The 14,818-nt window shown below is 47.1% G+C and overlaps 1 protein-coding gene across 7 annotated transcripts in view; it reads right to left on the reverse strand.

Moving 5' to 3' along the window:
* Positions 1–14,818, reverse strand: part of RERE (arginine-glutamic acid dipeptide repeats) — a 422,829-nt gene that overhangs the window by 44,993 nt on the left and 363,018 nt on the right. For all 7 annotated transcript variants that reach the window (XM_042994378.1, XM_042994377.1, XM_042994380.1 and 4 more), the window contains one exon: positions 12,107–12,187. In XM_042994378.1, coding sequence (XP_042850312.1) covers positions 12,107–12,187 — 81 coding nt within the window. The remainder of the gene's footprint in view (positions 1–12,106; positions 12,188–14,818) is intronic.

Consider the following 14,818-nt stretch of genomic DNA (forward strand, 5'->3'; position numbering starts at 1 on the left):
GAGAGAGAGAGAGAGAGAGAGAAGGAGAACGTGAGCAGGGGAGGGGCAGAGAGAGAGAGAGAGGGAGAGAACCTTAAGTAGGCTTCAGCCCAGAGTCCAGCATGGGAGTGGCTTGATCCCACAACATGATCTGAGCTGAAATCAAGAATCAGACACTCAACTGAGCCACCCAGGCGCCCCAGGAATAAACTATAAATTTTTATGTTCACCCTATCTGAACACCCTGTCACTGATTTCTAGAAAAACTTAGTAAGACAGTAAAGTACAGGCATGCCTGGTAACGTGCTTTAGCGTTTGGGCAATCAGTAATGAGAGGAGAATATAACACAAAAGCAAACGGTACGCTTTAGCTTCAGTCCGGACAGATGGATGTACATTCCAAGTCCTAAACTTGCACATTTTAATATAAATACAAAGTGACTACCTAAGAAGCACTCCATCCTTGAAGTGTATTATTCTGCCTAATCATCTAACAGACCTAACATACTCTGGTAGACAGGGAAGCGCATGGACTTTTCTCCTGAATCACCTGACAGGCTTACATGGTCAAAAGAAATAAGGGCTTCAAGTTCTGATGAGCAAATTCAGTCCACAGGACAAAGCAAACTTTAACATTTATTTTTGAAAGTTTTGTTTTGCTTTTTATCCCCCATTCTCCAGATGTCTACAGGGTTCTGTTGCCCACATCACCTGCTGCGTGCTTTACCCAGCTGGAGCCGGCCATGTCCGCAGATCCACTGGGCCTGCTTCCTTTTGAGTTTAATTCTCCCTCCTATTGTTCCACACATTCCAGACTCTCCTTCCGCAACTTAAACACCTTCCTTGACAACCGAAGGCCACACACCTCTGACCTGCTTCCATGTACCTTGTTAGTACATTTCCAAAACAGAGCAGAAGTGGGAAGGAGGACCAAGTTATGATCACAGGAGGCGTGTGCCTAAATCAATAAGCACCGAGTCCCAAGGGCATTGGACCTATGCTGTTCCAGCCCCCTAAAATAATCAAACACAACGAAAGTCATCACTTCTTGCCAAACTCAAGAACGATCTCAACTCCTGCACATAGGAACAAAGAGACGATGGCTGCAGCTGAAAATACATAACCAAAGCATCACAGGAAAAACTTTAACTTGATATCGTTCAGAACACATCAGTGGGATTTCACTCATACTGCAAAGACACAGAAAAATTCCAGACTGTTTTCAAGATAATAAAATGGCATATGATGGTGACTCACTAACTGACTAAAAGGGGGGAAAAATCCATAAACAGTCACAGGAACCTTGCAAAGCTGCAGAGATCTGGCAACACTGAGCCTCTTTCACCTCGCTTGGCTCTCACCTCCTGTGCACACAATACACTCACGCTCATATACACACACACGATAATTCTGAAACCAAGCTGCAACTGGCTAATGGCTTGCTCTACTGCTTAAGATAATATTTTATTCTTGACTTGCTCAATAAACCTGCTGAGAAAAATAAACAATGGGTTTCAATCTTATAAATAATCTAGAAAACAGAATTGCTGTGCAAACAGCAGAGTTGATTTACTGCCTGTGATAAACAGAACAGGAAAGTCCAAGCGTGGCACAGTGACTCCCAAGTCCTAGTCTTACTGTCCTGGGACAGAAAAGTTAACGAGGATTTTCTGTCTGCTACATAGTCCAAGGCCTAGGATGTCCAGGTTTCAACTGGTCTTTAAAACAGCCTCAAAGCAGATCATGAAAAGCAACACGAAGAGCAAAGATGAGGAAAACCATTCCTTAAAATCCCTGACAAGTTTTAATCTTTTAGGACCAATAGTTATATATCGATCTATGGTTATACTATATTTCCATCCCATCATTCACACATGTGAACATACACAGCCACACACCTCATTTTTAAGCAATATCAAGTAAAACAAATAACCCAGTTAAGAAATGGGCAGAAGACACGAATAGACATTTTTGCAAAGAAGACATCCAGATGGCTAGCAGGCACATGAAAAGATGCTCAACATCACTCATCATCAGGGAAATGCAAATCAAAACCACCGTGAGGCACCACCTCACACCTGTCAGAATGGCTAAAGTTAACACAAGAAACAACAGGTGCTGGCGAGGATGCGGAGGAAGGGGAACCCTCTTGCCCTGTTGGTGGGGATGCAAACCAGGGCAGCTGCTTTGGAGATCAGTATGGGGGTTCCTCAGAAAACGAAAAATAGAACAACCCTATGATCCAGCAATTGCCCTATTAGGTATTTACCCAAAGGATATAAAATACAGACTGGGAGGGGTACATGCACCCCGATGTTTATAGCAGCGCTACCAACAATAGTCAAAGGACGCCCAAAGTCCATCAACTGATGAATGGATAAAGATGGGGTGTATATATATACAATCGAATACTACTCAGCGATCAAAAACAATGAAATCATGCCACTGGCAGCGATGTGGATAGAGCGAGAACGTATTATGCTAAGTGAATAAGTCATCAGAGAAAGACACATACCATATGATTTCATTCATGTGTGGAATTTAAGAAACAAAACAGATGAATATACAGGGAGGGAGGAAGAGAAGAGAGTTTGGAAACAGACCACAAAAGACTCTTAACAATAGAGAACAAAGTGAGGGCTGACGGAGGGAGGTATGTGGGAGACGGGCTAGACAGATGGGTGAGAGGTACTAAGGAGGGCAGAGTTGTGATGAGCACTGGGTGTTGTATGTAAGTGATGAATCACTGAATTCCACTCCTGAAACCAATACTGCATTACATGTTAACTGACATTTAAGTTAAAAATAAAAGTAATATCAAGTAAAGGCCTATTACAGGGAATTAAAGGAGACATAAAGAAGTATTAAAACAAGGTCCATCCCCAGAAGGCCTTATATTCTACATAAATACATACATGCATGTATGTGTGCAGAACAGAAATGCATAGAAGAAAAAATGAAACGGTGTCTAAAGTCCAGGACTAAAATAAAGTAGTAATATTTAAAGGGCAGAACAACATACAATTCTTCTGAGACAGGAGCTGGGCTCCTTGTGTGATGGCCACCTGTTGCAGACAAAATGGCCCACGTGCTTTCACGAGCGTGCAGCCCAAGCCCTGTGACTGGGCCCCAGAGGGTCCCCATGACTGCAACTCACGCACCCTCCAGAGAAGAACACGCACCCTGCTCGCCTCTTCAGTGGACTGTGAACTCCACGAGGGGAAGCGCTCTCTCCCACACCACAGACACCTCAAGGAGAACACGGGCCTTGGGTACCAAAGGTTCCCCCCAGTAGTTCCCAAAACACTCCCAACTTTGCCCACTGAGAACCATGATGATGGTTTAAGACACCTCGAAGGTCAAATCCTGGGAACTATGACATCACAATTTAGAGGTTTCAGAAGAAGGACTTAAGACACTTGAGCAGAACACAGAATCTTATTTCCAAAGTGGGAAAAATAACAAAGGTCACTGATATTGAAACTGAATTTAAAAATTTAACATCTCAAAAAGAAAACCTAGCTTAACAGAATTCTGGTGTCCCCAGATGGGTTTCTCCTGCTTGCTTTTCCTATTTCTAGTATACAATTAATGGTTTTCAAATTACAGAAAAAAGAAGTATTATGAGAGGAAGTAGGGTGGGGGGCCATCTTTCCCACCACCAGTGAGCAGCTGTGAATAAGACTGAGGGGAAGTCCTCACTTTACAATTTTCAAAACAATACAATTTTTATTCTACTTTATTTTCCTACATATTCCTCAAGGGCGTAACTTCAAATAAGATTAAAATGAACCAATTATTCAAGGATTATGACTCCAGATACATTTTAAAACTTATTTTTAAAACATCAGCAAACTGGAGTTTCAAAGTTAGGATGCGTTCATCGATCTTATTAAGGCTAAGAAAAATCCATTTATGATATAAAATATGAGCTCCAAGTGGGTAAACACATGGAATATAAGCACAGTAATCACAGCTTATAAGTCTTCTTAAAGAGCATTTCAAACCTTCCATTTGTGTTACTAGCTAATAAAATGGGTGAGTCTACTTAGGTATAAAGGTCAAAGTCACCAGGTAACTAAGACCCAGTCAAATCATAAGAAATACAGGTTAGCAAATACCAGCAGCAAATAAATAACTAATCCTTATAAGCAGCAGTGTATTCAGTAACTTTACAAGTCCAAGGTGGTTTCCTTTGGGAGCAATGTCTATAAGCAATACATCGTACACAGTCAAAATCCTTGTACACCACTTCCTCCACTTCTGTTGTGTAGGATAAAGCCAAGGACAGGCCTAAGACATTTACACAGAAAACAGCAAATATTCAAGGCCTTGTTTTAATAAGTCACCTGATTATGGGGTGCCTGGATGGCTCAGTCGGTTAAGCATCTGAGTTTGGCTTGGGTCATGATCTCGTGGTTCGTGGGTTCAAGCCCCGCATCAGGCTCTGTGCTGACAGCTCAGAGCCTGGAGCCTGCTTCAGATTCTGTCTCCCTGTCTCTCAATCCCTCCCCCGTTCACTCTCTCTCTATCAAAAAACAAACATTAAAAAAATAAACATAAAAAAAACATTAAAAAGTCACCTGATTCTTTTTTTTTTTTTTTTTAGTTTATTTGAGAGAGAGAGAGAGAGAGAGAGAGAGAGAGACAGTGTGTGTGTGTAGGGGAGAGGCAGACAGAGGGTAAGAGAATTCCAAGCACTGTCAGTGCAGAGCCCCAATGTGGGGCTTCAACTCACGAACCTTGAGAGCATGACCTGAACCAAAACCAAGAGCTTAACAGATTCCTAAAAACCTCTTTATTCCCCCAACATCGGCACCAAAAATTCCTTACATGCAAATTTCTTAACTGCTTCACTTACACAAGGGAATCAACCAATCCCGCTTAGACTGCCCTAGTCAAAACTGGACCTCCGCCCAGCTAAATAGCCACACAGTTTAGACTATCAGATGAAAAGATTCAAGCCTCTGCTTCATTTTAGTGGGAACAAACCCCTGCATGGAAAGAACTATAGGATCACAGTTCTTGCTGCCAAACTTAGTGCCTGTTTCTATTGGTAATCGCTTCTGCCTGGAATGGAAAATTTCAACTTTATCTGTACCTATTTGAGGACAAGTTATTAAGAAAAAAAGGTGTGGCACATGTCTTGCCTTGGACCCAATCTTGCCAACCTCTCAAAATATGTATATTTCTTCTCCATACATAAAGGGGTGCCAGGGAGAGAGAATAACATCTGAAAACGCCACAGTATTAAGTATGTGAACTTCATATTAATAAGAGAATATCACCTTTTCAAATAAAAAGTTTTCCTAGCAACTTAAAGAAGATCTAGGCTTGACTGACTCACACACAATGAACTGCATGCCACAAGGAAAGAGGAAGAAAACAGTTTTTATGTGAAATATGACAGGAGTTACAATTGTGTTTCTAGGAAAAAGTGAAAGATACGAAGAGGGAAGCTATACTAAGAAATTCTATTATTGATAATGCAAATAAGCCCAGATTACTGTTCTATGTGTTTGAAATACTTTGTAATAATTTGAAAAACAAAATTAAGCCCTAACAGTGAAGTAATTTACAACTGGGACAGAATAAAAGCAACGTTAAGAACAAATGTGACATATGGGCTTAGAACCCCACAAGTCTGCACCTCTGTGAACAGCAGGGCCTCCTGAGCCCTACCGAGCGTTCTCATCACCAGGGGAGTGGGTTCCTGTGCAGACTCTGGCTCTGTGGGGACAGACAGGAGCCCGAGAGCCTGCAGCGGCACCCGGCTCTGGTGACGGGGGAGTGCCGGCCGGGGGGCACAGGGGGCACAGCACTTGCGAACAGAGGCCTCTGGTTATGCGCCTGGAACACAACTGTGTCCCCAATAGTATCAACCTATTCAGGAAGTCCACGCTTTGTTACGTAACATAGATTAAGCATTAATGAGGCTAGAAAATTGTTTACCTAAGGTTTTAATCTGAAGTCAAATAAAACTCCATGCTGAACGCTCATACCGAATGCTAGAGTCGTACTTAACCTCTTAATATTAACAGAGTCTTGATTACTCAGTCTGAAAACCTTTCTCAAGAGTAGTTATTCTTTGCTCGGGGAATGTGCTTTATGCAAAAGATATTTTGCCTGAAGAAATAAACAATTAATATTCAATAATTATGTACATATTTAACAGAATTCATTTCCAGAAATGTGGCTGACAGAAGTGGGTGGTTTTCACGTTACTTCTCAAAGTAAAAAATTAAACCTCCAGTACTTTTCATACTATCACCCCAAGTTAAAAACAAGACATCCGAAATATCAAAACCGGCTGCCCCTTAGTACCATTAAAACAACAACAACAACAACAACAACAACAACAACAACAACAAAAACCCAGACAGAGGGCACCTGGGTGGCTCAGACAGTTGAGTGTCCAACTTCAGCTCAGGTCATGATCTCATGGTTTGTGGGCTCAGGCCCCACACCGGGCTCGCCGGTCAGCGCAGACCCTGCTCTGGATCTTCTGTCCACCCCCTCTGCCTGCCCCTCCCCCACTCAGGCACACACTCTCTCTCATTCTCTCAAAAATGAATGAACACTTAAAAAAAACAAAACAGGCACATTCTCAATGGAGAAAATCAGGATAAAAGACAGACTTCTAGTTCCATAAGTAACTTTCAACTCCCCCATTTTTTTTGTCTTACTTGGAGACCTTACTTTGAGAATTATTACAAGAACCTCCTTTCTGGTCTCTATGTCTTGTTTGTGCCGCTTAAGAATGCTCCCCCTTCTCTCTTTTTTAACAAATTTATTATTTATTTTGAGATACAGAGTGCATGCTTGTAAACAGAAGAAAAACAGAGGGAGAGAGAGGGAGGGGGAGGGGGGAGAGAGAGAGAGAGAGAGAGAGACAGAGAGAGAGAGAGAGAGAGAGAGAGAGGATCCCAAGCAGGCTCCACACCGTGAACACAGAGCCCGACGTATGCCTTGAAATCACAAACCGAGAGGTCACGACCTGAGCCGAAATCAAGAGTCGGACGCTGAACCGACTCAGCCACCCAGGCGCCCTCTTCTTAGAAGACTTCTGTGGGTTCCCAAATGCCCTCTTCAGAGACAGTGTAGGGTCTCCCAAGTCTACCTCCAGGACGTAATTTTGGCCTAAGTCCTGCCGCACCTGCCCTGCGACCTCCTCTCCAACTACGCTAGGGTACGCGCTGGGCATGGCCTGCAAGTTCCTGCCTCCATGCCTTTGCTCGTGCCACTTCCTGCAGCTGGAAAGCCACTTTCCTTCCACCCTCCCAACCGCCGCCTGTCAAAAAGCAGATCCTCCTTTCAAAGCTCAAACACTACACCCTCCAATTAGCCTTCGGGCAGCCCCCAAACGCAGCCTCTGGTGCACACTTTGTCCAGCAGGGCCCTTAGCACACATTGCCAAACACGGAAAGCGTGCATGTGGTTCCCCTTCCCTGCTGCAATGCGGGCCACGAATGGCACCTTGCTCCTCATTATAGACATCCCACCCGTTACAGTGCTCGGTGGATATACAAAATTTTTAAAAAATTGAGCTACATGGAATGTTTAGCTCTGAAAATGGGAAGTGGGTAAAAAAAAAAAGAACTTTTTAGTTTAGAAAATATTAATACACCAGCAACTGGGACTACAAATAACATGAGCTTAATCCCTACTGGGCTAGGTGTGCAAAAATAAAACTAGGGAGAGGAGAAAGACGGCCAAGGGTGTGTGCCTTTTCACCTTCTTCTCCCAGAGGCTAATAACGTGCTGGAGGCACCTGTCTTCTCTCCCGAGTCGGGGAGGATCACACGGTCTTCTCTCTAACGTTAGCTGCGCCTGAGACAGCTCCCGGGGTCGGGGCTCCCTCCCTGTCTACAACCCAACGCAGACTGGATTTGTCTGCCTAACAGCAGGTAGAGCCGTACACAAAGGCCAGCCAGGATTCAAGGGACAATCGTCCAGGTGTCAGACACGGAAAGTCTTTGACTCAAACAACACAGACGTTTGCTCAGTGTGAAAGAAGACACGTGTCACTGCCGTCGGAGTAATCTCCTCAGGATTTTGAAGAAAACTGCAGTGTGTGTAAAAACCGAACAAGGTATTATTTTTGGAACACCCGGGATTTCGTATTATTTACAACATGGGTGCCCCTCCTGGTGCTTTAAGATTCAATTCTATTAGGTCTCCTATTTTCTCAGGCATTATCTTAGCATCAAAGGTCATGTAATTCATCGATCGGTTCACAGATCACGCAGCGGTGCTGGAAGAGGCACCCCGAGGCCCGGCTCTCCGTCACCCGAGCGGCTCAGCTGTGGGACGCTCGCTGCGATTTGTATAAACGCACCGACACCCAAGACTCTAATGTGATTTGGGCCCAACAGTGTCTTGAGAGAGAAGAGGGACACAGCCAAGGGGAAGCTGAATGAACGCTCCGCAAAGATGCCCTACTGTGTATGACTTCTAACTGCCCATCTTGTACACACGCTGAAGAAGGCAAGCAGCCACAGAGAAAGGAAGAATGGGACAGAGGCAGCAACTCCAGGACACGTGCACAGCCATGACGCGAAAGTATGTGACCGACAGGTATTCACTTGGGTACCATGAGGCTGACCTGCTACATCCCCTCAGCTGAACTTTGAGAGTGGGTTTTCCGCAGCCACAGCCACCACCCCCACTCCAGGGGCAGCAGCATTCGGAGGAAAGCCAGATTCAGCTCCTGTGTAACAGACACCGGAAACCAAAAGAACTAGGAAAGTTGTTTAGGTCCATTCCCACCAGGAACCTCTGTCCGCATAACTGCGCTGAATGACCCAGTAAGGACGGAAGTCCCTTCAACAAAGTTCAAGACGAAACAACCGGATCCTTTAAGCTGGGCGCTGTCCTTCACCGCCCCCCCCCCCCCACCAGTTTTTCAAAGAAAACAGTTCTTCCCAAGACACATGATAAGAAACAGGTCATTTCTTCTCACACAGGTTCGGCACGGTTACAAACGGAAAATAATCCCATACTGCGCATGTCAGGTAGTATTTGGGGTAGACAAGGAAGAAGACCCATTTTTAGGTGTTTCTATGCACTCTCTACGGACATTATCTCATTTAAACTCTCAGAACAATTCTAGGGGCTAGAAGGATCACCCATTTTACAGACACAGATGTTAAAAGACGGAGACTGAATAATCTGCCCAAGGCCCCAGAGCAGGCAGGTGCCAGAGGAGGCAAGAGCCACTGCTCTGCTTTCAGGCACAGCAACAGCCAAAGGTGTGCCAACATTTTATAAAGATTGCAGCATCTATAAAATTCTCGCACAAAGAAACACCATTTTAGGGAAAATCATTTTTGAATGCTTGTCAGGATTTGACCTGACAGCTCAAAGCAGACTGCACAGTTAGAAGAGATTATCAAGTGCTACAGTTACCGGTAAGGCCAGGAATAGAACACAGGTCTGATGACCCCCACGCCCGGCCCAATCAGGCGCGTTCTTCTGGATGCTGACACCCTTCTGAAGTTTCAAGTCAGTTGAGAAGAGCAAAGAAATGAGTTAATAATTCTGGGACATAGAAGAGAATGTAGAAAGTATCTAGATTAGATGCATTTGATATAAAGAGAGGCGTGACCATATGAAGACTTCTACCAAGGAAGTTCTGAACCAAGGAATTTTCTCATTTTTTGCAGCAAAAATGAAAAATAACCTTTGCCCTCCCCTCCCTAGGAGCTGTGAATGATTAGCGGGGCTATGCTGATAATAAGGAAAATACAAAATGAGTGCCTCTCTCCCAGGTGATCAGGGTACTTCTAGATCTACCCTACCACCAAACTCCTCCGGTTCTAGGCAAAAAGACAGCGGAACACCAGCCAACGTTTAGCCAAAGTCAGCCATGACGCACCCTCCAGTGCTGCCAACAACTGTCCCGTTAGTGGCCATGATCGCGCCCTGATGAGGAGGCTGGAAACAGGAAGGCTGCTGGGTGCCAGAGGAGGAGAGGAGAGGAGCCACAAGGCTGGGAAACAGGGACGGCGGACAGTGATGGGGAAGGGTCTCAGGACAGAGGCACCTGGAAAAGACCAGCGGACCGGCTCAAAAGGCTGGTGTACCAACAACTTCTCTGTGGGCGGGGACAGACGACTTACTGAGTTAGACATCATCAGTAAGGATAAGGGACAACCAAGAGTAAGGGGGGGAAAAAAAAGATTAGAAGCCTCTTACCCAGGCTAAAAGTCATTCAGATTTGTCTTCCACTAGAGATAAAAAGCTAGACAGAATTGCCTGGTGTTTCCAAATGGTGGATGGCAAATTTTAGATTAGATGCTTAATCTTGCTATTACAAGTTTATTTTTTAGAACAGAAAGAAAATAATTGTCAAGCCATATCTTGTATTAAATTCCTCATGGTTTGCAACTTCTAGCAGAGCACAAGGAGACAGAAAACTGCAGTGGGGAGGTCACAATCTGGCCTACTGCGTCCGGCCACAGCTACTCACGGACCTTATGGCTGCTCCAATTCGCCACACCAAAATTCTCACCGCTGGGTAAAACATTTTAGTTTTATAAAAGTACATATCAAACTTTAAATGACTGAAATCCGCAGAAAACTTAAAGGTATTTTTTTTACTGTTCCACATCAAATACTTCTTTCCAATTTGTTCCAGGAAGACCCATCCCCGCCCTCCAAAAAAGTTGATTATATAGATTGATGACAACATATACTTTAGTTCAAGGTCTATAAACAGTTCTTTTTTTTTTTTTTAACCATTCTCAAAATGACCATCTCACCATATTAAGATGTAGAGTAAACATTAAAAGTTCAATGTCATTATGATTGGTTGATGCAAACCACCAATTTACACAAGGCTATACTTGAAATGTCAGAACCTTTCTTCCCTCTTATAAGCTACTGCTGCTCACATAAGGCACCGTACAGAAAAGGTGTCTAGAAAAAGTTCATTGAAGCAAAAACAAAACAGAACAAACCCTCAGAATAAAACAATCAAAATCGAATAAGAGGAAATCAATCAATCAACAACACCCAATTAGAAAAATACCAACCAAACCAAACTGAAACAACCCACCCACTTCTATAATGGACACTCTTCACCTATCTCCTCATTCCCCTCAGGGAGGGTAGGCATGAAGTGAAAGCAGCTCAGTGGCTCAATATTCACCCTCCACCCCCAAGTCCTAAGAAGCACTTCCGGTTACTAGGCTCTACCTAGGCCACAGACACTGGGACTTGGCTGGCCCTACCCCACTCCTAGCCTCTCCTAGGACTCACCAACCACTCCCCCTGAATTCCACCTGTAGGGAATTTAGGTAAATGAGACCAAATCCCTCACTAGCATTCTGTTCATACAACCTCCCTCTGAAGTTTCCTCAGCAAATCTGCCTACCCCAAGTTTAGCAAGAGACAGGGCTCTCAGCTTTGTGAAATGTCAGATGAATCTGTAAAAGCCTCACTTAAGCAATTTATAAGAATCCTTGTATATGTATCTGTCCAATGAACAGTGCCAAGTTTTCAAAAAATTATTTATTTATTTAAGTAATCTCTACACTCAATGTGGGGCTTGAACTCATGACCCCAAGATCAAGAGTCGCACTCTCTTCTGACTGAGCCAGCCAGGTGCCCCCCAGAAGTGCAAACTTTTAAGGCTGCAAAAACTAAAGAGTTAAAACTACTCTTCAAAACATAATCAACATTAAAGAAAGAAAAGGTCCCAACAGAATTCAAAGCATAGTGAGCCACAGACCTTTTCATTCTGTTGTTTGGTTGAAGACTGGTCAATAACCAAATCCAACTGGCGGTAAATGACATTTCCTATTTCAGCCACTGTATTTACAATTAGATGTTAATAGCTCAACATCCCAGACAACCCCCCAAGTGACCCTCCGTTGGCAAAGACCTTGCTGTTCTTACAAAGGAAGTCCACTTTCTTCGCGGGGGAGAAGCATAATCTGTCACTTTACTATATGAAATCAGAAGCTAAACTAAAAGTGAAGGAAGTAAAATGATGAGGACTCTAGTGCCAGCCAGTCTGAGCACAGCGCAGGGTTAAAGGAAACCATTTCGTAAGATCAAGTGCGGAGAAGCAGTAGGGGCAAAGAGGAAAAAATCAAGTTACATAAAGTCCAATTGTACTCACTGTTTCCTTATTGGGAAGCAGCTCCTTTCTAATTCTGAAGAAGTTCTTGCCGTACTGCCTGAGCCCCTTAACGAAGCGTTTCTGTGATAAAAAGAAACAACAAATGGGATGTAAAAACCAAAAACAAAACAGGATGTCAGCAAAGCAAAGATATCTGCAATCAGCAGAATAACAACCATAAAAGTCGGAGCTAGGGAATACTGACGAGGCTGGGAGACCATTTCAGCAGCACAGCTGGGACCCCCCCAGGGCCAGGGCAGGCCCCGGACTGCCTCATTCGAACCCCAATAGCACACACCAGACAGGTTTGGGAGAAGGACATCCTGGATGTGAGCCTAAGAAGCAATCTGTGCCCTCTGTGCCACAGTCTCCGCATCGGTCCACGAAGGTATAAACAAATACGCTTCGTGTTCCAATACAACAGCACAACTGCTTTGCACCTGAGAACGAAGCTTCCCAGAGTGTCGAGCAGAAGGGAGGGAAAAAGAAACCTGAAGACTTCCCCAAAAGGTCACCCTAGAGGGGTTAAAAGGCCCTTTCATCAATCCGAGGAATGCACCAAGAAGGCACCGATATCGCGGACGCCCACTGGGAGCCCGCACCCCCGCTGGCCTGCCCCGCCATCGCCGTCATTAAAAGCCACTCCGAGGCACCAAATAAAGAACCATCAGCACCCCCTCCTTCCTCCGACGCTCCCCACCGCCCCTCCACCCCAGCAGTCTAGAGACTTTCACTTTGTCCCATTCCTTCCAGGCAGCCCCTCCCCGCCCCAGTAGGGGCAGCTCCCGGCTCCCCGGCCCCCCACCTCCGGGCCCCGGGCCTGGGGCTCGCGGCTGGCGGCCGGGTCCCGCGCGGCCAACCCCAGCGACACTTCCCGGCCGGGCGGCCCCGCAGCCACAGGTACGCCGCGCCGGCCGCACTCGGGGTCCGGGGCGGCGAGAGGCCGCGCCTGTCACTCGGCTCGGGCTCTGGCTCCACAAAGCGCAGGGCGGAGGCGGCCGGGGCGGCTCGGCGTGTGACCGCGGCGGGGCCGCGCGGCGCGGGGCGCGGGGGGCGCGGGGCTGGGGCCGCCGCCGCCGCCGCCGCCGCCGCCGCCGCTGCTGCCGGGGGAGGAGGCTGGAGCGCGGCGCGCAGAGCCCGGCGCGGCCGCGGGCGGCTGCAAAAGGCGGCCTGGATCGCCGCGCCGCCCGCCGTCCCCGCGCTCCGTCCCCGCCCGGCCCCCCGCCCGAGGCTCCGCGGCCAGAGCCTCCGGGCCCCAGGCGCTGGTATCTCGGTTTCCTCCCCCCGAACAGCAGGAGTAAATCCAGGCAGCCAAAGCGCAGAAACTTCCTCCCTACCGCGGCGAGCGCGAGCGGAGGGCACCCGCGGGGCCGGGGCCCGGGGCCGGGCCGCGCCACCACTCGGGACCCTTCCCAGGCCGCTCCGTCTCCAGTCGTCCTTCCGGGCGGGCAGAGTCAGCAGCGCGACGGCCGCACGCCCACCGCCCCCGGGCTGCGAAACAGGGGGCTGGCCCCGACGACCCTCGCCCGTCCCTTCCGGCCCGGGATTGTGGGCGGCCGCTCAGCCCGGCCCAGGCATTAGCCCGCACCTCGCAGGGCGCCGTTTCACAACTAAATCACCGCGGAAGCTTCCCAGCCAATAAATCACCTGCCCACCGGGAGGAGAGTCCCTCCCACTCCCGGTGTTTGAGACCAGTCGGGCAAATTCAGTGAAGGGCCAGACTTGGCCTGCAAGACCGACCTGCAACCTCCTACTCCGTTCCTGGAGGCTCTGCATTTTCAGATTTCACCCCCTTTCTAAGATATGACTCATCACTGTCAGTTTTCAGTATAATCTGTACAGTTCAAAGGAAAAAAAATCTGTCAAGGCACGAGAAAGAAGCTCTCCTCTAAGATGAATCAGAGTGACCTCTGTTACTTGTAGGATCAACAAGCATCCTGGGCTCTGTGCAGAGCATCTCCTCGGGATGCTGCCAGGCAATGAGCTGGCCCTGCCCTCAGGGAGCTCCAGGCGGGCTGGCGGGCACACAAGGGAAGGGATCAATCTCTGGGCCCTCAGAAAAGCAGCAGAGGGACAAAGGGCTCTGGGTGGGACTAGGAGAAGGAAGCAACTTACTCTGCTGACGACTTACAGGAAGTGACAAGGAAGAATGAGCCTGTCAGGTGGGCTCCAGCAGGGCTTCAAGCAAAGGAGTCAGTCAGGAAGGGCACAGAGAACATTCTGGGAACTGCAAGGAGGACAGGGTATACAGAATGGAGTGCCAGCAGATAAGACTGAAGAGGGAGGAGAGGATCAGGTTGCAGAGAGCCTTCGAGCCAGGAGCCAGGCTGAAGAGTCACGGTGCTAACTGTGGGCCAGCAGAGAAGTCAGAGCATGTGTGGTCCACGAAAGGACTGGGGAAGGACTGCTCCCGTGGCAGTGTGGCCTACGTCATGGACTAGGGACAAACTGGCTGCAAGGCAGAGACCAGTTACAGAGGCTAGTGAGATAACTAACTCGGGTGGGAGAGGAGGAGGGCCACAACTCCACCTCAGCCACCAGGATTAATGCTTCTTAATCCGCTCGAAGTATTTACTGAGCATCCAGCACTGGGAGGAATTATGTTTTAAAGGGGGCCGCCACAGACCTTTATTAAAACTGTGATTCATTTTTAGGAGGTAAGATAAATGTGTGTGAAGCCATTACAGAACAACCTGAGGCTTCATTCGGCTG

Source organism: Panthera tigris, chromosome C1 (assembly GCF_018350195.1).
Source record: "Panthera tigris isolate Pti1 chromosome C1, P.tigris_Pti1_mat1.1, whole genome shotgun sequence".
Classification (NCBI taxonomy): domain Eukaryota; kingdom Metazoa; phylum Chordata; class Mammalia; order Carnivora; family Felidae; genus Panthera; species Panthera tigris.